Source organism: Macaca mulatta, chromosome 4 (genome assembly GCF_049350105.2).
Source record: "Macaca mulatta isolate MMU2019108-1 chromosome 4, T2T-MMU8v2.0, whole genome shotgun sequence".
In the NCBI taxonomy this organism is placed as follows: Eukaryota; Metazoa; Chordata; class Mammalia; order Primates; family Cercopithecidae; genus Macaca; species Macaca mulatta.
The window spans coordinates 164,655,687-164,682,973 of record NC_133409.1 but is presented as its reverse complement, the minus strand read 5'-3'; the positions used below and the strand labels follow the sequence as shown (position 1 = coordinate 164,682,973).

The 27,287-nt window shown below is 39.6% G+C and overlaps 1 protein-coding gene and 1 pseudogene across 2 annotated transcripts in view; one reads left to right on the top strand and one right to left on the bottom strand.

Moving 5' to 3' along the window:
- The window catches only part of RNF144B (ring finger protein 144B), a 188,461-nt gene that overhangs the window by 122,541 nt on the left and 38,633 nt on the right, over positions 1-27,287 (top strand). For both annotated transcript variants that reach the window (XM_015135636.3, NM_001265699.2), the window contains 1 exon segment: positions 26,265-26,369. In XM_015135636.3, the coding sequence (XP_014991122.1) occupies positions 26,265-26,369 (105 nt within the window).
- On the bottom strand, positions 9-104 carry LOC114677918 (small nucleolar RNA U13; annotated as a pseudogene).

Here is a 27,287-nt window from a genome sequence, read left to right as displayed (position 1 = left end):
TCTTTTCATGTTAGATGGATAATGTGCTTACTGTGTAACAAGGTTTTGCATATCTTACGTGACTGTGGGAAACCAATCATCACTCTTATGAACTACAAAAGGATCTATACTGGAATAGTTTCTTGGATTTAATAAAGCTTTAACAACATTCTGTCATTGTTCTGCCTTCTGTAAGAGGCATCCCTGGCCATTTTGCTGCGAGCCTAGCTTTTTTTTTCCCCCCAGGATTGCCACACTCCAATTCCAGCTGTACCCCAACTCAGCTGTGTAATTGGGCACATGGTAAATCTCTTTGGGCCTCTGATTTTTCATGTGTAAAATGAAGGTGCTAGGATCCTTCACAGTGCTCCAAAGAGGGGGCAGTATACTCTGGGTATGCAGAGGGACAGATGTGGAATATTTGACTTGACCATTGAATGTTAATCAGTTATTTCCTTATCTTTAGAGAGACCTGGCCTTTAAATGGATGCCCCCACCCCAAGTGTGTTCCATAGACCACCAGCTCTGGGAAACAGAGATATCCTTGAATGAAATGTTCCATAGTCAAATTAGCTTGGGAACTACAATGTTCTTCTGTTCCTTTCTTGGAGGGATGTAAGGCACATTTGCATTTTAGAGGCTCTGTGAAATCTTGTAGTTAGAGGGAAAGCAGGGGAATCTTGCTTAGCTTCTAGGATGTGAAGCATTTCCATTTGACTGTGCCACCCTTTTGAGTGGAACACCTATTGCCCACAACCGATGCTCTGAAGAACACTGCTTTAAATTATTTCATGTAGGTGATTCTTGATTTAAATAACATCCGGGGAAAGGAATGTGGTAGATGTTGTTTCACATAAACCATCAATATTATCTAGGTTCTTGTTAAAGGATGTTCTAGCTGTGAAGATGGTTTCTGCTAGACTATTTGCTCAGCTTTAATATGGAGAATGAAGTGTAATATAAAGTAAGAGAAGCTGCATATACAGGAAAAATGGGGCATAGTTCTTACTGGCATGACTGACGTCATAGAACATGAGTTGTATTACAGAACCAAAGAGGTTGATGTCTTGGGGTTACAGAAAAAAAGATGTAGCATAATTACTTGTTCTATTTTGAAGGTTAAATATCTTAGGGATGTTTGTCTATTAATGACATGGAAAGAGTATCTGTTTCTCCCTTCTTCTCTTTTGCCTGTATATTTAAATAACCCAAATATGACAATTCTAACTTTCCTTTTCTGGGTTTGCAACACATTCTTTCAGATAATGCCACACAATGTTAATTCAAGTGAAATAAATTCACAAGTCAGTTATCAAAGTAATGGAAATTTGTGGGTTTGCTCCCTTATGTACAATATTTGCTTCTGATTTATTTTAGAAGTGATTTCTGTCAGCCGTGAATTAAGGAATAGTGAAAACACAGTTGTTGCTTGTTTTTATAACCTAGATAATTTCACCTGAAAAGAGTTGGTATGTTGGGCATGGCCTATTTACCTTTCAGATTAAATACAGGATGTGCTAAGCAAAAAGAAAATAAAGTCCAGCCATATTCTTGCCTTTTTTCCATTACGTTCTATTGGCTCTAGGTAGTTAGAACTTCTTTTACTATTCATTTCTTGGAGCCAAATGGATTTTCCAATGTTTAAAAAGTGAGAGGAAATATAAAACATTTTAGACCAAGCCCTTCTTTCCCTTGGGGCCTGTCGGGTGACCTTTAAGAAAAGCCCAGAGTTGGTTTGGGAGACTGTCTTGGTCCATTTTGCATTACTATAACAGAATACAGAGGCTAGGTAATTTATAAAGAAAAGAGATTGATTTAGCTCACAGTTTTGCAGGTGGGAAGTTAGAGAAGCATGGTGCTGGCATCTACTTGGCTTCTGGTGAGGGTCTCATGCTAGGTCAAAACACAGCAGAGAAGGTCAAAGGGAAAGTGGACATGTGCAAAGAGACAACACCCAAAGGCCATCCTGGCTTTGTAACAACTCACTCTGGCAGGAACTATTAAGAATTCATTCCCTCAAGAACTAATTCATTCCCAGCAGAGCACGAACTCAGTCACTACCCAGAGAGTGGCACCAAGCCATTCCCCAACTAGGACCTACCTCCCAACACTACCACATTGGAGATCAAATTTCAATGTGAATTTTGGTGGGGACACACAAACCATATCCAAACCATAGCAGAGACATCTACCATTTGGGAGGATTTGCAATGTGTATGTGCACACACAGTTTGGTAACTCTCAAATGAAGCATGAATCCGTGGTGGATCTTTCCTGGGTTCTAACTGTTAACTACACTAGGAGAAAGGAATGCCACTTCCTGTTTCCACCTCTGTTTCTCCCTTGCAGTATACCATAGTGTGTTAGAATGCAGATATGGAGATGAGAAGACCCAGGCTGAAGTTCAGGCTTTGTCATTTGATGGTGTATGATTTGAGGCAAGTTGTTTGCCTTCTCTAGACCTTGGTTTCTTTGCCTGTAAGATGGAGGGAGGGAGGCGTTGAGAATACCTACCTTTATTTCCTAAGATCCATCAGTGTGCTGAGCTGTTATGTTCTTCAAAAAGATTTCAGAGAAGGGAAAGCCTATAATAATTTAACTGGCTTCCTCACTAGCCTTTAATAAAAAAGTGGTTATATGGGTAATTACAACCTCACTAGTATTCTGAGATACCCAGAGATTAGCAGTTAAGATAGAGAGAAATGTCTCTTTTGGATTTGTTCAAAGTGTGGCTTTGAAATATTTAAACCAAATATCTAGAATTAGAACTTACAGGGAAAAAAAAGCGTCAATACCGCTTTGACAGTAAATAGATGAGCACATTTCTGGTGGTTATAAAAGATTCAGATGAAAGGATGTTTCAAAGTACCATATATTTAAGAACTTGCTTACTTCCAATAACATAATAATATAATTACTTGTTGGCTTGATATGTTAGTCTAGTATCATTTTAAGTACCTGGTATTGAGAACTCTCTGGAACCACCAGAAATAATGAGGGATCTTACTCAAGGCCAATGTCACAGAACGATTTTCTGTCCCCTCTTCTGGTCATGAGACCTGCCAACCTTTCCCAAAGCTTTTAAATTCTCCAGCTCCAGATTCCCATGTCTTCTACTACTATTAAATGGGCCGAAGTAAATTCTGCCAGTTCAAAGCACTGTATTATTCTGTTAGTTTCTGGTACCCAAATATGCTTGCTTGCAAGGTTACTTTTTTTCTTTCTTTTTTTTATTTTTATTATTTTTGAGACGGAGTCTCGCTCTGTTGCCCAGGCTGGAGTGCAGTGGTGCGATCTTGGCTCACTGTGACCTCCGCCTCCCGTGTTCAAGTGGTTCTCCTGCCTCAGCCTCTGGAGTAGCTGGGATTACAGGCATGTGCCACCACGCCTGGCTAATTTTTTTTTGTATTTTTAGTAGAGCCAGGGTTTCACCATGTAGGTCAGGCTGGTCTTGAACTCCTGACCTCTTGATCCGCCTGCCTCGGCCTCCCAAAGTGCTGGGATTATAGGCGTGAGCCACCATGCCCAGCACAAGGTTAGTTTTATGCTTTCCCTTAGCTTTGCTTGGGGTGGTTAGCAGTGAATTTATCTTTGTTTGTGAAATAACTTCAATATACTCACTGCTTATATCTATTAAGAGATTTAATGACAATACTATGGTGACTTTTGTATTTATCGGTCAAGTCATAGGTATACAATGCCAATTTTATTGGCACTATATTTTTCCACTGACAACGGAGCCACTGCAGGGTCAGATGGCATCTGTGGAAAAAGAGCAAACAGTAACAGCATGAGAAATGGATTAGAGATGACTCAAGGAGGAGCTGGCTTCCTGGACCTATGATCTCATCCATGCCTAATGCTTACCACTTACTTATTCAAGGAAAGTAGTAAAATGTGGCAAGAGAGGAAAGAACAGCAGAAGAAAACCATACTATTAAGGCCCTAATGTCTTTGTCATAGCATCATAGTCCTAGAATTGGAAGTGACCTTAGATCTTCTAGTTCCCCCACCCTCCTAATGAAAGAAGTCCTTTCTGGGATGCCAGTATGGTTTGGCATTTAAGAGAATGGGTCTCGAGTTTGGTAGCTTAGGCTTTATTTATTCAACAAATATTTGCTGTGTCTTACATAGTTCTGATGGTTTGAATATAGTGGTGAACAATCAGATTAAGCCCTGGTTTTCAAATAACTCAACTTTTAGTATGTGACATAGATGCTAACAAGTAAATACAGAAATCAGGTAATGGTATGTGCTATGGAAAAATAGGGTGAGGGGGGTCAGGAGTGCTGTGGGGAAGAGGGGCTTCTACTTTGTTAGATGATCAGGGAAGTCTCAGTGATAAGGTATTATTTGAGCAGAGACCTGAAGGAAATGGGGAACAAGCCATAAAAATATCTGGGAGAAGAGGGTTGTCGCCAGAGGGAAGCAGTATGGAGGTCTTAAGTTGGGAGTGTGCTTGGTGTATCAAAGAGGCTGGTGTGGCTGGAGAAGTGTGTCTGTGTGTGTGTGTGTGTGTATAGGGGGAGTAGTAGGAGATGAAGGCTAAGTCCTGTAATCAATCTGCTCTTTGAAAGCTGGAGACCCAGGAGAACCAGTGGTGTATTTCCAGTCCAAGTTTGAAGGCTTGAGAACTAGGAGAGCCAATGGTATAAGTCCCAGTCCGAGGGCAGGAGAAAACTGATGTCTCAGCTCAGGCATTCAGGCAGGGAGATGAATTCTTTCCTCTTTTTGTTATTTTTAGGCTCTTAATGGATTGGATGATGCCTGCTCACAATGGGGAGGGTAAACTGCTTTACTCAGTTTACCGATGCAAGTGCTGATTGTATTAGTCTGTTTTCACACTGCTATAAAGAATACCTGAGATCTATAAAGGAAGGAGGTTTAATTGACTCACAGTTCATGGGGAGGCCTCAGGAAACTTACAATTATGGCGGAAGGGGAAGCAGCCACATCTTACACAGTAGCAGGCGAGAAAGAGAGCACCACACTTACCAAACAACCGGATCTCGTGAGAATTCACTATCATGGGAACAGCATGGGGAATACTGCCCCTATAATCCAGTCACCTCCCACCAGGTCCCTCCCTCAACACCTGGGGATTATAATTCAAGATGAGATTTGGGTGGGGACACAGAGCCAAGCTGTCTCACTGATCTTATCCAGAAACACTCACACACACATGCCCAGAAATGAGGCATATAGGAGGCATCCTGTGGCCAGTTTAACACACAAAATTAACCTTTATGCATAGAGAATACACTACAGGAGCCAGGGTGAGAGCAAGAAGACTACTTAGAAGGCAAACATAGTAATCCAGGCCAGAGATGATAGTGGCCTGGAAGCTGGTAATGTCTTTGGGCAGTCTATTGGGTCATTTTCTTTAATATAATATAGGGAAAAGAAATCATCTCATAAGATTATATAGAAGATTACAGTAGATAATCTAGATAAATTACTTAGTACAGTGCCAGAATACAACTAGCATGTATAGCTCTACTCTTTTTAGTGTGGTCATCTAGCTTTTGACTGATAATTTCCAGGATTGGGCCATACTATAGTACTGACTATTCAATTATTGGAAATTTCTAAATTGAAACCATCTTTTGCTCTACATTCATTTGAAACTGGTTTCTATGTAAATTCTGTTAGTGTTACTTCCGCTCTCTAAAATAAAATTGGTTAGAATCTAATTTTACTATTCCTGGTTGAAATCTAATTTTACTCACTAGCTTCATATTATTTGAATGAAGGTTATCTTTTTTTTAGAGGGTGAACGTCAGATGACTCATGAAAAATTCTCCTATAGTGCTCAGTCCAATGTAGGAAATAGTGAGCTATCTCTAGTAGTGAGATAATTAGGCCTGCCTCTAGTTCCAATTCTGTCAATAACTTTATGACTCGAATCAAATAATTTCTCTAGAATTTCCTCATTTGTAAAAATGGTGGCTTGGTTTGGAATTTTTCTTTTTAGTTATTTCTTTCTTTTTTTTTTTTTTTTTTTGAGACGGAGTCTCGCTCTGTCACCCAGGCTGGAGTGCAGTGGCGCGATCTCGGCTCACTGCAAGCTCCGCCTCCCAGGTTCACGCCATTCTCCTGCCTCAGCCTTCGGAGTAGCTGGGACTACAGGCGCCCGCCACCTCACCCGCCCAGTTTTTTGTATTTTTTTAGTGGAGACGGGGTTTCACCGTGTTAGCCAGGATGGTCTCGATCTCCTGACCTCGTGATCCTCCCGTCTCGGCCTCCCAAAGTGCTGGGATTACAGGCTTGAGCCACCACGCCCGGCCTCTTTTTTTTTTTCAGAGTCTCATTTTGTTGCCCAGGCTGGAGTGCAGTGGTGCAATCTCAGCTCACTGTGACCTTTGCCTCTTGGGTTCAAGTGATTCTCCTGCCTCAGCCTCCTGAGTAGCTGGGATTATAGGTGCCTGCCACCATGCCTGGCTGATTTTTGTACTTTTAGTAGAGATGGGGTTTCACCGTGTTGGCCAGCCTGGTCTCAAACTCATGACCTCAAGTGATCCTCCTGCCTTGGCCTCCCAAAGTGCTGGGATTACAGGTGTGAGCCACTGCACCCAGCCTGGGATTTTTCTAAAACCATGATTTCTTTTTCTTCATCATTTTCTCTTCTTTAAGCTGAGAATCCTCAATTACTTTAACCAGCCAAATTATTTTCCTATGGGAGGTTTCAGTTTGCTAAGGAAGATATATCATTCATCTTACTAGTTACTATTTTAATATGCATTTATCTTCTACAGTTAGGTCCTGTAACCAAATTAGCATGATCTTAGTCCGTTTTGGATGGAAACATGACTGTCGTGGAAACTGTGGCATTCACTTGGATCCCTATTTAGGGCAATGTTTCTGTCCTCCCATTTCCCAGGGACTAGCTTATGGAACAATGACTGATTGCTACAGGGATATAAAGGTCTTTCCCTTTCAGCTTAATGAGGTGCAGATGCAAAGGGCTCTGCCTACCTTCAGAGTACCCTGTTGGATTGTAGGACCAGATGAGGCCCTGGCTGCAGCTGCATGGCGGGGCAGGATCTCCCTCTGCCCACTTGTATTCTCCTTACTTCCTTATAGGCATGACTTTGGTGAGAATATACCCCATAAATCTTCTAAATGGAATTCTCCATCCCTGAATCAATTTCTAGGGAACACAGTTGAAGACACAAATCTGTGAATTATTATTTTTCTTCTGGTAATGCCTCTACCTATATAGTCCAGAAAAGTGTTACCTTTTTTTTCTCTGCAAAATGAGCATTTCATGACTTTTACAGGGTCTGCCTTTCATCCCATTGCCTCTAAGTTAACTAACAAAGTATGATATATTCCTTAAGTGTGTTACATTCCTGCTTTATTAGGATATTTACACAATTCTATGTAGAAACTGGAAAGTTTGGCCAGGTGTGGTGGCTCATGTACTTTGGGAAGCCGAGGCGGGCGGATCACTTGAGGCCAGGAATTCGAGACCAGCCTGGCCAACATGGTGAGACCCTGTCTCTACTAAAAATACAAAAATTTGCCAGGCACGGTGGCTCCCAGCTATTTGGGAGGCTGAGGCACGAGAAGTGCTTGAACCTGGGAAGTGGAGGTTGCAGTGAGCTGAGATCTTGCCACAGCACTCGCACTCCAGCGTGGGCACCTGAGTGAGACTCAAAAAAAGAAAAAAAAAAAGACCCTGGAAAACTCTTCTTTTTCTGGGTAGATCTCTTTGAACATACTTTAATATAGTTTACCTTCTTGCCATAGGTCTATTAAGAAATAGTAACTTATGCCCTCCCCCACCCTCTTGGGTTGACAGAATTCCTTTGGGACAAGCTTCACTTGCATAACTTTTTTTTTTTTTTTTTTTTTTTTGAGATGGAGTTTTGCTCTTGTCCCCCAGGCTGGAGTGCAATGGCATGATCTTGACTCACTGCAACCTCTGCCTCCTGGGTTCATGCAGTTCTCCTGCCCCAGCCTCCTGAGGAGCTGGGATTACAGGCAGGTGCCACCACGCTGGCTCATTTTTGTATTTTTAGTAGAGATGGGGTTTCACCATGTTGGCCAAGCTGGTCGTGATCTCCTGACCTCAAGTGACGTGCCCGCCATGTCCTCCCAAACTGATAGGATTACAGGCGTGAGCCAGTGTGCCCCGGCCTACATAACATTTTTTACTTTGATCATAGACTTCACAAGTACTTTAGGCTTGGTATCAGGAAAAGGAGTGATGTTATAATGTGGAACAGGATTTTATTTCTTTTTTACAAAGAAAGTTATGAAAAGATAGTTCGGTGATGTGTGCTTGTATGTTGTGTAGACTTTTTCACCCCTTAAGCGTGCCTTTGCTGAAGTTTAATTCTTCAAACCACATATCAGAATGTAATGGGCTGGCCAAACATGCAAATGATGACCAGAGAACAGACAAAAGTTGGTTTCTGATGAGAGAACTTTTCTGCTGTCGCCACTAAGTCACCAAAGTTTATGTATTTATTCTTTTGAAGTTGCACTCTTATTCTAATATTCCACCTTTTTCCAGGCTCTACTGATCCATTTGGTACTAGTGTGTGCCAGGCATGGTGTTAATTGTGGAGCAAGTGGCAATCATCAGACATAACCAGCCCTGCTGTTATGTGGGCAGTAGACCCTCTGATAAGGGAAGTACAGTGTGTTATAATAAAGCATACAGGAGACTCCAAGAGGTCTTAGGTTTCCTAACGGCTGAGACTGAAAGATAATAGGGATTGCTTGATGGCATTGTTGATGGGGCTGTGGGTGAGAACAGTGCTCCAGGGAAAAGAGTGATCTGCTGAGGAACCAACCCGGAAGATGTTCCTGGGACACGTTGTTGGAAGTGTGGGTGTGCTCAGGCAGGAGGCCGGAGAGGCAAGAAGAGACCAGATGGAGGGCCTGGTATGCTGTGTTCAAAAAACATTATGGAGCCACTGGAAAGCTTTGTTTGGGAGTGAGATAGGGAGAATAGCGTCGGTACAGGATAGAGAATGGACTGAAAGTGGACAAGACCAGAGCAGGAGGAGGGAACTGTGGCAGGCTGAAACAGAGCTCAGAGAACAACGTCCTTATCACCTTAGGATACATGTGTACGGCAGACCGCAGTTTTGATGTCTGGAGTATTTAAATTATTTTTATGCCCCAATTTCTCTTGTTTCCTATCCTTTTGGGATACTGTCAGATTTCTTTTCTTTTTTTTTTTTTTTTTTCTTTTTTTTGAGACAGAGTCTCATTCTGTTGCCAGGCTAGAGTGCAGTGGCGTGATCTCGGTTCACTGCAACCTCTGCCTCCCGGGTTCAAGCAATTCTCCTGCCTCAGCCTCCTGAGTAGCTGGGACTACAGGTGCCTGCCACCACGCCCGGGGAATTTTTGTATTTTTTAGTAGAGATGGGGTTTCACCATGTTAGCTAGGATGGTCTTGATCTCCTAACCTCATGATCCGCCCGCCTCGGCCTCCCAAAGTGCTGGGATTACAGACGTGAGCCACTGTGCCCAGTGAAAGTGCATTTTTAAAAGTCATGGCTAGTACTCACAGAAGAAATAGGACCCCGAAAGTACAAAATATCATGTTTCAGGGCTCTCTCGGTTTTTTAAATTGAAGATAATTTTTAATTATAAATGTAACGCATGCTAATTTAAAAATAAACCAAAAACCTCAAAAAGTGTGTGCATGATGACTCACCTATACTTTTTTTGGTTTTTTTTTTTTTTTTTGAGACGGAGTTTTGCTCTGTCGCTCAGGCTGGAGTACAGTGGTGTGATCTCGGCTCATTGTAACCACTGCCTCCTGGGTTCAAGTGATTCTTCTGCCTCAGCCTCCCAAGTAGCTGGGATTACAAGCATGTGCCACCACGCCCAACTAAATTTTGTATTTTTAGTAGAGAGGGGGTTGGCCAGGCTGGTCTTGAACTCCTGACCTCTGGTGATCTGCCCGCCTCAGCCTCCCAAAGTGCTGGGATTGCAGACATGAGCCACCATGCCTGGTCCACCTGTACTTTCTTCTAGACTCTTTCCCTGTGTACTTATGCACATCACTTAATTAGAGAAATGGGATCTTTACCTACGGATACTTTTCTTTAACTTGAGTTTTACAAACATAGTACATTGTGGACAAGTTTCTGTGCAAAAATATACAGACCAACCTTCCTTTTTAAGTATTGTATAGTGTTCTATGATATGGTTGTATGAAAATTTATTTAACCGGGCCCCTCCTAAATAATGGATTTTAGGGTTGTTTCCAGTTTTTGCTATTACGAATAAATTTTTTAACTTATATAAATGTGAAAATACCTGTCCTTAGGATAACTTTTTGGAAATAGAATTGCCTAACCAAAATAGATGTACATTTTAAATCAATATGTGTTACCAAATTACTATTCCAAACTGTTGCACCAGCTTAGCAACTCCACCCACCGAGCAGGAACAGAGGCCTCTCTTTTGACACTGGGTATTTTCAAACTTTTCACCTTCTCTAATCTGGTATGTGAAAAGAACATATCTCATTGTTTAATCCATACTTCCTCTTTTTAGGAGGAAGCAAATTGTTGTAAGAGAAGCTCATCTCATGAATCCATCTTTAAAAAACATACAGTGTGTTCAGTGCCAGTATAGTTGCAACTGATTTTATACGTTGGTATTAATAGTAATCAAGTTAGAAAAAAATGGGCCATATCTAGAAAAGTATATTACACATAGAAGACATGAATGAATGAAAAAATATTGGTGTTCAGACTGTGGGAGATGCCTCATCACAAAAAAGAAATTCATGTCCAGTGACAAAATGTTACTAAGTAGGAAAAGGAGGTTTAAAACATTTAGGCAAGTTGAAAAAGGGTGGTGAGTTAACTAGAAAATTCAGTTTTTTAAAATCCCGTCTGTATATTTCAGTTCATTAAAGACTGGTTATATCAGGCTTATCTATGTGGATTCCAGATATGCAGTGTACCCCTTGGAATCAGGTGAGACACGGTGCCTCATTTCCAAGGAAATACATGGCTCTGTGTTAACTGAAAGCCTGGGTGGTTTTGAATCGTTTCCCACCCACAGTAAGGAGGTCTTTTTGGTTTGACTCTTCTGGAAAATATGTGTGAGGTATGTACTACATGAATGTAGGGTGTTTTTTCAATCTGCTTAAACCTCAGTTTATTCATCTGTTTAAAAAAAATTAAGGCAGGAAAAGCAAGGGCATTTGAGTACCTTTCATATAATATGTCATATGCAAGGGTACTATTTTTTTCCCCATTTACTCTTCCAGTTTACAGATAAAGAAACCAATTCAGAGTTAAATAACTTGCCCAGGATCTATAATATTAATTCCTGCATCATAGCTTCATTTGGAGGAAATAAAAACAACCTCTGTGAAAATATATAATATACGGCCTAGCACATAGTATGTGGTCCCTAAATTTTTTGTTAGCATGAAAGTGGATGAAAGCTCATATAAGGCTTTTGTGATCTTAACCTGAAATGTCTAAAGCTTGACCATGTCCTATATAATGCAAAATTGACAGCTGGCTACTGATTTTATATACATAAAAGTTTAGTCAGTACAAAACAAATGTAAAGAACTACTGGTTTAAAAAATCCAAGGAGTTTTTCGGAGAACAGAAAGTATGTAATCAGAATATAGTGGTGGCCATGGCCTCAGATTAGAAATTGAGCATGAACGGGAGTGTTCTGTGAACTTTCCACTGTGTGATTTCGGGTAAGTTATTTGAGGAAACCAAGGCCGAGACATTCAGAGGTCTGATTTACACAACTGGAAGTTCCCAGTGCATTTAGCATATTTTCAGATGTTGAAACTGAAGTCAAGGTTCAAGGCCAGGCCTTCTGCCTCAATGACTGATGTTCTCCCACCCTCCAGGCGCATTGTGTCTGGAAGTTACTGGTGTTTTTAAGAGGACCTCAGTCTGACGGTTGTTTCCAAGTGATTCCTCTGTGTTGAGGGTGTTTAATGCATGGGTTACTGCAGAGCACAGAGAACTTTTCTGCAAATGGAAAAAAAAAATTATAGCTTAACATCTGCTTTCTCTAGGTAGTGTGTTAATTAAAGATTGTTTTAATATGGAATGATGTCTAGCTTTTGAAAAACTTTATCTTATGGTTTACGGTATTGATAACCTTCAGAAAAGGAAGACTGGTTCAAATTATAGCATTTAATATGAAAAGCCCACTCAATATGAAGGCCCTTGACTTCTAAAAACTTGCTTTTTAGAAAATGTTTTAAAAAAATTCCAGGTTTTGCAGGATAAAGCCTCAGGGGAATATTATGAGATAAGGAATAGTCGCAGTCTTGATGCAATGTAAATTATAATTAGAAAGATTCTAATTTTGCTAGGGACTCATTGCATATAATTATTTCAAAATAATTTTGAATAAAATGAGATTTCGAATAACCAACCTATTCGAAATCTTTTCTACTTTTTCAGAGTTCAGTTTTCTTAAATCTAAGAGATTCTCTTTTGTAATGTAGCTAAAGAGGAAGTTTAAGGGTTAAGTCTATTCTTAACTGATGTCCCTTGTTCCTATCATTCCATGTATGGAAACAATATCTTCTTGAGGAAACTGTAAAGCCTCACTCTTTCTCAACTTTTGGGTCATTAATATGAGCTATTTTGCATGCTAGCTTTGTAGGTTATATCCTGTAGAAAAAAGTGCTGGTGACGAGTTAGCTTTATTCTGTCACTTATACAATGTTAATATTCTTTTAAAATTTCAAATATTCAGATAGTTATTAATATTGCTACCACTAGTTTTATTTTAAAATGTTATAATTTATATAGATACATAGTAGGTATATATATATTTATGATTAGCTTTAATTAAGACATTATTTCATTATAATTTATTCAAACTTTGGTTTAAATACTGAGACAGATTTTATTTAAAATATAGGATTTCTGCTTTTAAGCAGTATTAAAATCTGAGGTTTGATGAATGGTATAAATTTTATCTTTTGCTTTTAGTTTTAAAAAATTGTACAGCATCCTGTTTCTATTCTTGAAGGTGAAAAAGAACAAAAACTTTTAAAAATATGAAAAAAATATATACAACAGTTTGTTATAAAACAAGATAAAAGATTTTTACCACAAATACCTATAGAGTTATCCCTTGGTATCTTCAGGATATTGGTTCCAAGCCCCTTCCTACTGCCCACCCCAAAGATACCCAAATTCATGAATGCTCAAGTCTCTCATAAAGCATGGTGTAGTAGTTGCATGTAACCTGTGTACATCCTCCCATATACTTTAAATCATCTCTAGGTAACTTGCAATATCTAATACAATGTAAATCCATATAAATGGTTTTTCTACTGTATTTTTTGTGTATTTCTTATTGTGTTTTTAAAAATATATTTTCTATCCGTGGTTGGTTGAATCCATGGATGTGAAATCTGAGGATAGGGGGGCTGACCGTATACCAACTATCTCTTAGGCTCTGCCTAAGTCCTTTTGTGTTGATATAACAAAATATGTGAGACTGGGTAATTTATAAACAACAGAAATCCACTTCTCGTAGTTCTGAAGGCTAGAAAGTCCAAGATCAAGGTGCTGGCAGGGTTGGTGTCTGGTGAGGGATGCTCTCTGCTTCCAAGATGGCGCCTTACTGTTGCTTTCTCTGGAGGGGAGAAATTCTGTGTCCTCACATGACAGAAGAGATGGAAGGGCAAGAGAGCACTCCCTTTAACCTTGAGCTCTTTTATAAGGGTGCTAATTCCATTCACGAGCGTGGGGTCTTTGTGACTTAATCACCTCCCATGGGGGTTCAGTTTTAACATAAATTTTGAAGGGGACACCATCATTGAAATAATAGCGGATTCTAACATTAACTTTTTGCTTGCTTTATCACACATCTCTCCGTCCATTTAGCCTGCTGTCCTTTGCGTGGTGTAGTTTAATATTCATTCGACATTCTCTAGTGGAATGTGAGTACTCAATGTGTTTGCTTATTTTGGGTTGAATGGTTATATTTTATTCAAGTAACTAGCATAGCCATACCTCATGGTCGAAGGGGTTTCTTGAACCTTTACTAACTTGAGGTTTTTTTTTGTTTTTTTTTTTTTTCTGTGTTGCTGAGACCTTAAGTGCACCTTTTAGAGATTCAGAAATGCTAACAGTTCAAGCAGAGACTCTAACAGTAGGAGGAAGAATGAAGTGGCAAATGAATTCAGTGGAATCTGGCTATGCTGAATCCGTGGTATGCTTATTCTCACTGCCTGTGCTGGGTCTGTGTGCTAAGGCTTTGGTGTCAGCTGAGGGCTTACAGTTCTGAAGGCTAATGTTTCTTTGGAGGAAGTAGAAGGATGTAAACTTGGCAAGTCTTCTTGTTTTCTTTCTCCTGAAATGGTCAGTTGCTTTTCTGAGCATACTGTGTCATAAGATAGCACCTAGGCCAGAGGGATCTCTTTGAGACTAGTATAAAAAGTGGTGCCTCCTTCTGTTAAGAAAGGCAGCACAAATGGGACAAAAGAAAACTCCTCTGAAAGGTTAGCGGACAAGTGATTGAATTACTTTGGAAGCAGATTTTTCCAACGCTAATGTCGGTTCACTGCTCTGATTGGAATGTTCTTCCATTTTAGCAAATTTATTTGGCTTTTTTTGTGAAGCCAGGACCGGGCTGCAGCATTTCCAATGGGTTTCTCTTCAGAGCTATTTCTGTCATGGAGTTTCTTAATTTAGATATTTCATGATCACTTGAGATAAAGATAGACGCGTTTGATCACTCTTGGTTGGTGGGAACTGGAGGTACTTTTGATGGGAGTCCAGATTTAATCTCCCATACTGAATGACTGTTCTCAAACTTACAAGGTGGATCTTAGTAATCTCTTCCAGAAAAAGTAACGGCACTATTTTGGGCTAAAGTATTTAAAGGCTCTCAATCAGAGTTTTAAATTTTTGCATATATAATTTCCCCCTTAAGCTTCCTTTGCTGTTTCTTTTGGAACTAGCTGAATGCATGTATTCTCCATGGAGAGGTTGGGTAGAAAATAGTGATGAGGGACATAAAAGTATCTTCCCTGATTAGAATGGAGGGCATGGATGGTACTGAACTAGTGGTGCTTAGACTTGGTTGCAAATGGGAATCACTTCACTAGTTTAAAAATATTGATAACAGTTCAACAAGGTGGCAGAATATAAGATCAATGCACAAAATCAATTGTATTTCCTTATACTAGTAAGAAATAATATAATTGCATTAATAAGAAAATAATTCTATTTACAATATCAAAAGGAATAAAATAGGGATAAATTTAACAAAGTACAAAATTCTCTGAAAACTGCAAAATACTCTTGAAAGAAATTTTAAAAGACTAAATAAAAGATATCCCATCTTCATGGATTGGAAGACATTAAGGTGGCAGTACTCCCCAAATGAATTTATAGATTCAACACACCTCTCATAAAAATGCCAACTAAATTCTAGGCTTATCCTAAAATTCCTGTGGAAGTTTGAGCAACCTAGAATAGTGAAACAATCTGGAAAAAGAACAGAGTTGGAGAGCTCTCTTCCTGATTTCGAAACTGATGACAGAGTGACAGTAATCAAAACATTGTGATACTGTCATGAGGCTGGACAGATAGATAAATGGAATAGATTTGAGAGTCCCGAAATAAATAAATAAATCTTACTTTTTGTCAGTTGATTTTCAACAAGGGTGCCAAGACAATTCAAGGAAGAAAGAAATGTTTTTCAACAAATGGTGCTGGACAACTGGATATCTGTTTGCAAAAAAATAATTAAGAATTAAGATGTCTGTGATCTTCCTCATACCACAGGCAAACATTAACAAAAGTGGACCATACACCTAAATATAACAGCTAAATCTATAAAACTCTTAGAAGAAGAGAACATAGGAAAAAGAAAAAATTTCATTATCTTGGGTTAGGCAAGACATTCTTAGATGTGACACCAAAAGTTTAAGCAACAAAAGAAAAAGATAGGCCGGGCGCGGTGGCTCAAGCCTGTAATCCCAGCACTTTGGGAGGCCGAGACGGGTGGATCACGAGGTGAGGAGATCGAGACCATCCTGGCTAACACGGTGAAACCCCGTCTCTACTAAAAAAATACAAAAAACTAGCCGGGCGAGGTGGCGGGCGCCTGTAGTCCCAGCTACTGGGGAGGCTGAGGCAGGAGAATGGCGTGAACCGGGGAGGCGGAGCTTGCAGTGAGCTGAGATCTGGCCACTGCACTCTAGCCTGGGCGACAGAGCGAGACTCTGTCTCAAAAAAAAAAAAAAGAAAAAGATAAATTGGACTTTGTCAGAATTAAAGACCTTTATGCTTCAATGGACATCATCAAGAAAGTTAAAAGATAACTCACAGAATGGGAGGAAATATTTGCAAATCATATCTCATAAGGGATACAGCTAGACTATATAAAGAATTCTTACAACTCAGTAATAAAAGCACAAATAACTCAGTTACAAATGGATGAAAGTATAGATAGTTCTAAGTAGAGGCTTCTTCAGAGATGATGTAGAAATTACCAATAAGCACATGAAAAGATGCTCAAAATCACTAGCCAACAGGGCAGTGCAAATCAAAACCACGATGATATTCGACTTCACATTAAGATGGCTATAATAAAAAAGACAGAAAATAACAGGTTTTGGTGAGAATTTAAAGAAGTCCAAACTCTCATACACTGCTGGTGGGAATGGAAAATGATACAATTGCTTTGGAAAATCGTCTAGCAGTTCCTCGAAAGGCAAAGATAGAGTTACCATATACCATACCTACTCCTAGGTATATATCCAAGAGAAATGAAAATGTATGTCCACATGAAAACTTGCTCATAGCAGCATAATTCATAATGCCACTCAACTGGAAACAACCCAAATGTCCATCAACTGATGAAAGTATAAACAAAATGTGGTATATTCACACAATGGTATACTATTCAGCAATAAAATAAATGAAGTACCAATACATGCTACAACATGTATGAATCTTGAAAATATGCTAAGTGAAGCCATTGATAAAGGACCACACATTGTATCATTCTATTTATATGAAATGTAGAGAGTAAGAAAATCTATACATACAGAAAGTTGGATGGTGGTTGCCTAGGGCTGTGCATGGAGGATCTGGGGAAGAAATTGGGAGCATGTACTAATGGGCACAGTGTTTCTTTTGGGATTATGAAATGTTCTAAAATCAAATTTGGTGATAGGTGTACACTGTGAATATACTAAAAATACTGAATTGTACACTTTAGATGGGTGCATTGTATGGGTACGTGAATTTTATCTCAATTATAGGTATCTGAATTATATCTTAATAAAACATACATGACATATATAAGATATATAATTACATATTATATATAATAATACTATATATATATAATATAAACCGACACTTGGATCATTCTCTTAGAGAGTCTGAATTAATTGGTCTGTGGTATGGCCTGGGCATTGGACTTCTGGAAACCTCCGCAGATAGTTCTATGAAACAGCTGATGTGGAGAATCTTTGACTTGGGTCTTGGTACTTACAAGTGCGGTTTGTGTGCCAGCGGCACCAACGTGACCTGGGAACTTACAAGGAGGGAAAAACCTCAGACCCCACCCAAGATCCACTGAATCCGAATCTGCATTTTTGATGGGATCCTCAGATAACTTGGATGAATATTCAAGTCTGAGAAACATTGTCAGTAAGGTAGTTGAATAGTAAGGCAGGCGGATGTTATCTTTGAAGTTCCTTATCCTCTGTCCATCCACCCCTCCTCCTCCTGCCTGTGGCTTTTTATTAAGGATACTCTTCCCAGTAGTGTCCCATATCTTCCAGTGTTTCTTGTCTATAAAAACATACCAAGCTTAGATCATTTTCTTTGGGGGCACTGCTCTCTGCCAGGGAACCACTGGCCTTTTGGAATATGTTCTCCTGAGAGCAAATAGGCAGTGGACTAGCACAATTGGTTCTATATAGCGAATGAGGTGACCCAGGAAGAAAGTGTAGAAAGAAGAGAGTTTAGGTCCTTTCCTGAAATTCCAGCATTTAAAAGTTGAGTTGAGGAAAATGCAGAAGATTGAGAAAGCATGACTAGAGAGGAAGAATGAAAACCAGAAGAGTATGGAATCCTGAAGACAAGGGGAAAAAGGATTTCAGGAAGCTGGGAATGGTTAACTGTGTGTGATACTGCTGTTGAGAGGTTGGGAAGGAAGGAATGTGTACTGGATTCAATGACCTAGAGCCACTTCAGTTGAGTGGTAGGGAGAGGTTGGGATGGGATTGGCGAAGGAGTGAGGGAAGGCAACTCTTTCAAACATTTGATTGTGAAGAGCTGAGGAATGAAGGCAGTATATAGCCAGGAAGAGGAGTAAGGGAGGGCTGTTGTTCTTTGCTGGTTTATTACGACTTTTCTTTGATTAGGATATTTTGAACATGTTCAAGTTTAGACAGGACAAAATTCAAGGCATAGGAAAGAAAACAGATAATGAATAAGTTATTTTCCTGAAAGGCAGGAGGAGATGGGAACCAGAAAAGCAGAGTTGGGTCCTATGTGTCAAGAAAAGAAGAACAGAGGATGGATGTGTGTGTGGGTGGGTTTATATGTTTCATTATCAGAGGTGAAGGAGCTTGGCCACAAAGCTGAGCACAGACTGAGTATCCGTTATCCAAAATGCTTGGGACCAGTAGTGTTTCGGGTTTCTGAATTTTTTTTTTTTTGAATATTTGCATTATACTTACTGGTCTACCATCTCTAATCTGAAAATCTGAAGTCCAAAATCCTCCAATAAGCATTTCCTTTGAGCACCATATTGGTGCTTAAAAAGTTTTGTATTTTGGAGCATTTCAGATTTTGGATTTTCAGATTAGGGATACTCAACTGGTAAGTGCTGAATTCAGGCTTCCAGCTCCCAGAGAAGCCTGAGTGTCTACTACGTGCCAGGTCCTGTGATTGATTAGATGCTTGTAGGGAGCACGAAGAGGAGCAGATATAATCTAGATCCTGAAGGAGCTTCTAGGCTATAGAGGAGGCAGGCAAATTGATAGTCATTTGCAACGCAGCATGCTGGGCGCTACATTGCTCATGTGTACAATAAACATCTGGTGTTACCTACGGTCAACATAGAAAGGTTGGCAAGTAGAGGAGAAAAAAACCAAGTCTTCTGGAGAATTTGGGGAGGGGGGAGGTTGAATAATTTGTAAAACTCCTTCTGGATCGTCTGATATTCTAGTATGTCCCCAAGTGAGAAGGCAATACCACCAGCCTCACTGCTATTGAGAATCATTCCATTCTCCCTCTTTTTGATGATTTTATGTGGCTTCCTTTTGAAGGGGAAAAGAATTGGAAGTTAATATCAAACTATTTTAAAATTTCCTTTATTAGAGTCTTACCAAAACTTATACAAACATGATACAAGGTACTAAATAAGCATATTTAGGCATATATCTCTTAAAGAATAAGAACACCACAATAAATACACAAACTGAATATTGATTAAAATTACAGACCGATAAGGCCAGGTGTAGTGGCTCATGCCTGAAATCTTAGCACTGTGGGAGGCTGAGGTAGACAGATCACTTGAGCTCAGGAGTTCGAGACCAGCCTGAGTAACATGGCAAAACCCTGTCTCTACCACAAATACAAAATAGCCTGGCATGGTGGTGCATACCTGTGGTCCCAGCTAGAGGCTGAGGTAGGAGGATCACTTGACTCCAGGAGGCAGAGGTTGCAGTGAGCTGAGATCGCACCACTTCACTCCAGCCTGGGTGACAGAGTGAGACCCCATCTCAAATATACATACACACACACATATATATATGTGTGTGTGTGTGTGTGTATGTGTGTGTATATATATATAAAATAAAATTACAGACCAATAAAATTTAAGTTAACATTAATGTGATGAGTGATGTTTAACTTTGGTTAAATTGCTTTTTCCAGTTAGGCTCTGAGTTTGATGTGTTCCAATGACTAAGTGGTAATTCAGTTATCTTGTCACCTTTCTCTGTTGGAATCACTAAAAATTTTGATGTGTTCAGCATTCACTGGGCCCAGATTCTTTTCTTTTTTTCATTTGCCTGTGACAATGATAGCACCCCTATCTGGCAAAGCAGGATGGCACCACAGACCGAGGGTTAGCACGGACACTGGGTGGAAATAGAGAATTTCCCGAGGTGGTCCCAGGCATGCTTTTAGTAAGATCATTGAATAAACATAAAATGGGGAAAATCTTGCCATGAAAAACTCTTGGGTTCCCAATAATACACCCTTGCACCCAGTTTGAAAAATACAGTGCGAGCTGGGCCTTAGGATGCTATGAGGGCAGACGGGCTGGGTGTGCTGCCTCACTAGGGGATGAGGCAGGGAAGGCTTCTGGAATAAAAAGGGCTGAGGGACGACTACTGTCAAACCAAGGTCTCTTTTAAACCGTGCTTATATGGCTTGCTGTTTGATTTGGTGCTTTTTCCTTTAATCATTTGGCGCCAGGTTTTCCTATCAGTCCTCTGATGTCCTCTGTGGTTGGCAAACACCTACAAGGGGGAGGTTGGTCACCTAGGTAATCTCATATTGATGAAAAACCCAAGGTATCTGAAAGGGGTTTGTAAGAAAAATTTTAGGATCAGACTATGCCAGGAAACAGCTTCGTGCCTAGCTGTAGGTTGTTAATTTGTTTGAATGTTTTCAAACCAGATTACTTTTGGTGTGTTGGATAGGCTTTTGAGTAGGGAGAGATACTATCTTGAGTTGTACTAATAATTTAACTCAACAGCATCTAACAAAGGCAGCTTTATTCTTGGATCATGTATACAGATCATAGTCTGAAGTGGAATAAACAGAATATTGGCCTCAGTGTGAGACGTTATTTAGAACACACTGGAAACATTGTGATGTCATTGTGCACTGAGGCAGGGAAATGTTAGTCTACATTTTATGGAATATCTACTTCAATGTTTGCATTGTACCTGGAGTGATAAAAAGCAAAACAGGTACTCAAGGCCTGTCTGGGTTTTGGCCTTTAGGCACATTCGCCCTCATCACCTTCCTTCCCACTTGGCTGAGCTATGGATGAGAAAACCTAGGTCAATAGTTCACCAACTCAGCTTCAAGCCAGGTGGGCTGACAGTCCTCCTTTGACCACAGGACCCCAGTGCCCGTATCCAGAAGCATCTAAGATCCTGAAAGTCAACTTAAATTTTCAACGAATGGGCCAGCTGTGGTGGCTCATACCTGTAATCCCAGAACTTTGGGAAGCTGAGGCAACAGGATTCTTTGAGCCCAGGAGTTTGAGACCAGCCTGCTTGGGCAACATAGACCCCATTTCAATCAATCAATTAATAGCTGAGTGTGGTGGCAGGCATCTGTAGCCTCAACTACTCAGGAGCTGAGGTGGGAGGATCACTGAGCCCAGGAGTTTGAGGTTTGCAATAAGCCATAATTGTGCCACTGCACCCTGGGCAACAGAGCGAGACCCAGTTTCAAAAAAAAAAAAAAAAAAAATCAACTAACGGCACTCATTACCTCCTTCCTCTCAACAGTACCTATTCTCTTACCTATTCACCTCACCCTCAGGAAGCTTTTCTAAGGTTCCTATTTGTCTATGGACTTTCGTTTCTGCTTCCTGCCTACTCAGAAACATCTATTCCATTCTCCAAGTATACTTTACGTTTGCATACCTCTTTTCACTTTTCTCCATTTTCCCTGAGATCAGCCTAGACAGGTGAGATTGTCCCATTTTATAAATGAGAGCACTGTAGTTTGAGAGGTTAATGACTTGCTCAAGATGCAGAGGAGACTTTAGAGCTTGTGCTTCAACCTGGATGGTTGGAATCCAGTTCCACTGGCTATTCATTAGAATGCTTTATTTTTTCTTAGAAAAAAACTTTAAGAAGGGCATAATTTAGTGATAGAGAATGAGGAACTATACAGTAAGTTTTTAAAAATATGCATATGTTCCCTGCCCGCTCCTGTGATTTGTTCTTGGGTGGGTACATAGTAGCTTTGTCTTTACACTGTGACCCTTTTTGCCGCATCCATCATAATAGGTGAGAACGCCTTATATGAAGGATGCCTGTGACTTCGGTACGTCGGAATCTAATACCCTTGAAAGGGGTCTAGGAGACACCTGTTTCTGAGAAGATTCTATTGCATACAATTCATAGATTCTCAGAGTTGGAAGAGACAATATGAGTCATCTGGTTCACCAGGTGTTTGGTTACATTTTTGGTTAGATTCCATATGAGTCCTTAAAGGGTTGTGGAGTGAGTTTGATGAACAATCCTTATTGTTTTGCATGACCCTTCATGGCCTAAAAATAATTCTGTGTTTTACTAAACTAATTAAATGTTGACTATTCAAAAGAAAAAGTTTTTTTTTCCTTGGGTCATTTGGGTTTTGAGATGTTCTATTTGAAACATTTTCCTTAAAATTTGTTACCTGTTAAGAAAATTGCATATTTAAATATCTGTTGAATGCTACTTAATAAATGTAATTTTCAAAATGTAACTAAATGATGGTAGTTTTTAAAAAAATATTTATTATTTTATTTTGCTGTTCTTGCATGGCTATAATCTGTTTTTGTTTTCTGTGTTTCTCTCTTTATAAGCTAGATGCCAGTTTTCTCCCTAGAATTGTTCATCATTTACCTGTGTTTTGTATGACACGCACATCGGATGCATGTGAATGTTTTCAGTTATTTTGCACTTTTTAGCCAGAGATACAGAAGAAGAGAGGGACACTCGAGATTAAATATTTTAGTGAAAGTTAATGGATGGCATTTAACAAGCCTGGGGTACTTGAAAATTCAGTAAAAAGCAATAACTAGGGCTGGTTGTTTCCCCTCTTTGCCTTTGAATAGAAGTGCATGCCCACACTGATGGAGTGTCAAGTGCCTGTGCTGTAGGACTACTTAGCAACCTGCCCTTACAAATCTCTATCTTGAACCACTGTTTCTTAGCATTAAAAATAAAGGGTATATGTACTTAAACCCTGGAGTCAGTGTACAGAGGTCTAACTTCTCACCCCAAAATCATGGGTCATATAATATTGTGGTCAGGAGAGTGCTTATAGGAAGTTTCAAAATTCATTTAGTTGATATATTGTGGTTTGTAGCGTACCTAGGAACATTACATTATTAGTAAGAGGCACATCCATTATAAGTTCTTGGGAAGGTGTGTATTTCAACTTAACACATTTGCAGTTATATTTGAAATGAATGTGTTTGCCTAAAAGGACTCACATAGTATCTTTAGTTCCTATTTAATGCTAAACTTATTCTGTAGACCCAAATGTTTCTAAGAAGAGCCTTGCATAGAGGCACCTGGGATATTCTGTTACAAATATCTGTTCTGTCTACATAGCTTCTCCACCTTAAGTGGTTTAACTGGTCCTTTGCAGGGAGTGGAGAAGGGATATCTCAGAAGGCCAAAGGATTAACATTTTCCCACAAAGTCTTTCATGGAAAGTCTAAAAACAGGAGAAGAGAAGTAATAACATGACCTATTCTTCTGTAATTTGCAAACTCATGAAGAGCTTCCGTATATAAATTTCACGTGTGTGTGTGTGTGTGTTAAACCCTGTGAGGTCACTATAACAGGTATTATTGTCCCTACTTTTTAAATTAAGGAAAGCAAGTCTAGGTAATAGGCTAAGTCGTTTTCCCATTGTCACCTAGTAAAGTGGACCCTTCACCCTGGTATTAGGATCTGAAGTTCTTTGCACTGTTCACTTTGTTTTCCTCAAACACCTTCCCCTTGAGCCTGGAAACCGTATCTTCCAGTCTTTTTACTTAAATTTATTTAAGTGGCTGCTGGGGGTCAGCGGGAAGATCAAGGCAGTAACAATGGAACAGGTGTGGCTGATGGAAGGCTGAGATGTCCTCAGCAGCAGAACAGGATGGACAGGCTTTCACACTGTTTATTCATTTGTCCCCTTGCACGACACTCCTTTTGGTGAGCCGCCTTGATGGTTCCCCTGGGTGTTAGCCTGCCCATTGACATTCTTCCTCATATTTCCTTTCTGCTGCTCTCTTCTATGTCCCACTGCTGCCGCTGGTGGATACCATGTTTGGCACAGTAAATCCCAGAGCAAGTGATTTTTCACCCTTCTGTTGAACAAGAAGGTCAGGGTTAAAACACAGTATCTATATGGCGGTCGAGTGCAATGGAGGAGTGACCACAAAGGATCCCTGTTCCCAGATATCTTTTATTCCTCAGTTTATACTAAATCATGAGCATTTGTGCATGTCTTTTGAACATCATTTGAAGACTCTTTTCATGATTCTGCACATTCTATCGCATAAATTTAGCAACATTTATTTCAGTGTTCTATTTTGGGTCTTTAGGTTATTTTCTAGTTTTTGCTGTGGTGAATATTATAGAAAAAATTAACTCCTTGGAGAAAAAACCTGTTAACTATTAGAAGAGATACAAGTCTGGTTTAAATGGTTTGCCCTAGTCATTGATTCATCAGTACACTGTAAGTTATTTATAATCAGATAAATACATGATTAGTTTTCTGAAGTAATATAATAGTGATATTAGTTTTATTTTCAGATGGAAAAAATGAGTAAAGATGGTCAGTAACAGGGATAGATTTCATAATTACATCATCAGTATTCTGACCCTAGAATTTTACTTTAGGCTCGTGCTTTTTTAAAACGTTGGTGCAACAGCAATATTTTTAATGCAGTAAGTTGATACATAAATGTATTAGTTTGAAAAATGTAAGCCCAGTTGTAAATAATCACCACTTTGTAAGAGTCACTGCTTCAGTGGCTGGCTTATGTATTTTTGGTGGAAGGTACTCCTCAAACATTTGAGCTTGACTTTTTTTTTGTCATGCATGTAGAAAAGGTTTACCAATTATGAGCAAATTAGTGGAAGTTGAAGAACCAATTTTGGATTACTTAGAGGTTTATTTCCTGGAACTACTGCCTTCAATTTCTTGTGCGGACGGGTAGAGAGGGATGGGGGAGGCATTAGAGGTTTCCATAAAGCTATCAGTCCCTCTCCTAACTTCTCAGTCAGACTCACATCTCCACCCACTGTCCAACATCCAGACACAACAGGCAGTGAGCAGACCAACTTTGTTCCTAGTGTTCTCCCTTTTCTCTCTGGGTTTCTTTTTTCTTTTCGATTTCTTCTCTGGGCTTCTTTTTTTCTATTCAATTTCTTCTCTGGGTTTCTTTTTTTCTATTCAGTTCCTTCTCTGGGTTTCTTTTTTCTATTCGATTTCTTCTCTGAGTTTCTTTTTTCTATTCAATTTCTTCTCTGGGTTTCTTTTTTTCTATTCAGTTCCTTCTTGGGTTTCTTTTTTCTATTCAATTTCTTCTCTGAGTTTCTTTTTTCTATTCATTTTTTTCTCTGGGTTTTTTTTTTTTCTATTCAGTTTCTTTTCTGGGTTTCTTTTTTTTTCTATTCAATTTCTTTTCTGGGTTTCTTTTTTCTATTCAATTTCTTCTCTGAGTTTCTTTTTTCTATTCATTTTTTTCTCTGGGTTTCTTTTTATTTCTATTCAATTTCTTCTCTGGGTTTCTTTTTTCTATACAGTTTCTTCTCTGGGTTTCTTTTTTTCTATTCAGTTTCTTCTCTGGGTTTCTTTTTTCTATTCAATTTCTTCTCTGGGTTTCTTTTTTTCTATTTAATTTCTTCTTTTCCCTGGGGACCAGTGCCTTTTTTCCTACTCAAACCTCCTTTACATGGCATCCACCAAGGCCCATATTTTTGGGAAGGTCTCGTTGTCTTTGAGATAATGTCTTTGGGACAATGCGTCATTGTCTTTGGGAAGCAAATTATCTTTGCTGTCCCCAGTCAGCAGGAAGTCACCTGACTTTCCCAAATTTGACATTATCTTTTCCAGGTGCACTTGCTCTTAAGAGTGGTCCTAGAAATGTCACTGCCTTAAGCTTACTTTGATTGTGTGGCTAGCTCAGTGCAAGGGTCCCAGCATTCTGTTCTAGTTTTGGGTAAACTTTGATGGAGAGGACCACTAGGTAAAAATGGACTTAGGAACTCATACAGGATTTTTTCAAAAAGGAGGAGGCCTTTAGTGTTAGAAAATAGTGTTTTTTCTTTTCCTAATCTATGGTGGCTGAAATGTGTGAGCATAGGGAAATCTGACTTGAATAAACTCTTAAGATGAAGTAATGCATAATTAATTGCCTGTCTGCATTCTTTCCAGAGTGATGGCTCTTAGTATTCACACTTGTGATAACTTAAGTTTCTTGAGTACAAGAGCCTCAGGACAGCCAATTAAGGAAGAAGAGGCAGTGGTGGTTCTGTTATGTAACCTTTCTGCTACTGTAATGGGATAGGTAATTGTCTTTTTTTTCTTAACTTCCAGTGCCTGAAACAGTACATGCAGCTGGCAATCCGAGAAGGATGTGGATCTCCCATCACTTGCCCTGACATGGTGTGCCTAAACCACGGGACCCTGCAGGAAGCTGAGGTATGAATGACTGCCATTATCTTCCCTTCTTTCCTATTTATGTTATTTATTAGGATCTTGAGCCCTGATGTATTTCCCTACCAGGGAGTCTAGCAAGAAAATACAGAGGTTAACTTTTTAAAGGAGCACTTTATTGCAACATACCTTTGGATTTTTTATACAGACTGTTAAAGCTGTCATTTATCTCAGTTCTATTTACATATACCATCTTGAGTATTGAAGAAGCTGTAGAATAGGCAAAAGTGCCAGAAATCAAATTTACCAAATGTGAAGTTTGGAGGCTGATATCGTTTGGCTCTGGGTCCCCACCCAAATCTCACCTTGAATTGTAATAATCCCCACATGTCAAGGGTGGGACCAGGTGGAGATAATTGAATCATAGGGGCGGTTCCCCCATGCTGTTCTCATGATAGTGAATTCTCGTGAGAACTGATGGTTTTATAAGGGGCTTCTCTGCCCTTTGCTCAGCTCTACTACTTGCTGCGGCCATGTGAAGAAGGACGTGTTTGCTTCCCCTTCTACCATGATTGTGAGTTTTCTGAGGCCTTCCCAGGTCTGTGGAACTGTGAGTCAATTAAATACCCAGTCTTGGGTATTTCTTCATGGTAGTGTGAGAATGGACTCATACAGAGGCTGAATAGTGAGTCGTCTTGTAAATTGTAATACCCTAAAGATAAATAGGCAATAGAGTGAGATTTCATCTCTTAAAGAAAAATGGGAGTGGGGGCATAGAACTAGGTAGGTAGGTAGAATGTATGATAAACGACTTAATAATTGGAAGCTCAGTTTCAAAAAAAGCCCATGAAATTTATCGGATACCTGTATTCTAGACCTGTGCTGACTAATCCAGTAGCCACTAGCCACATGTGGCTGTTTACACCTAGATAGATTTAAATAAAATTAAAAATTTAGTTCAAT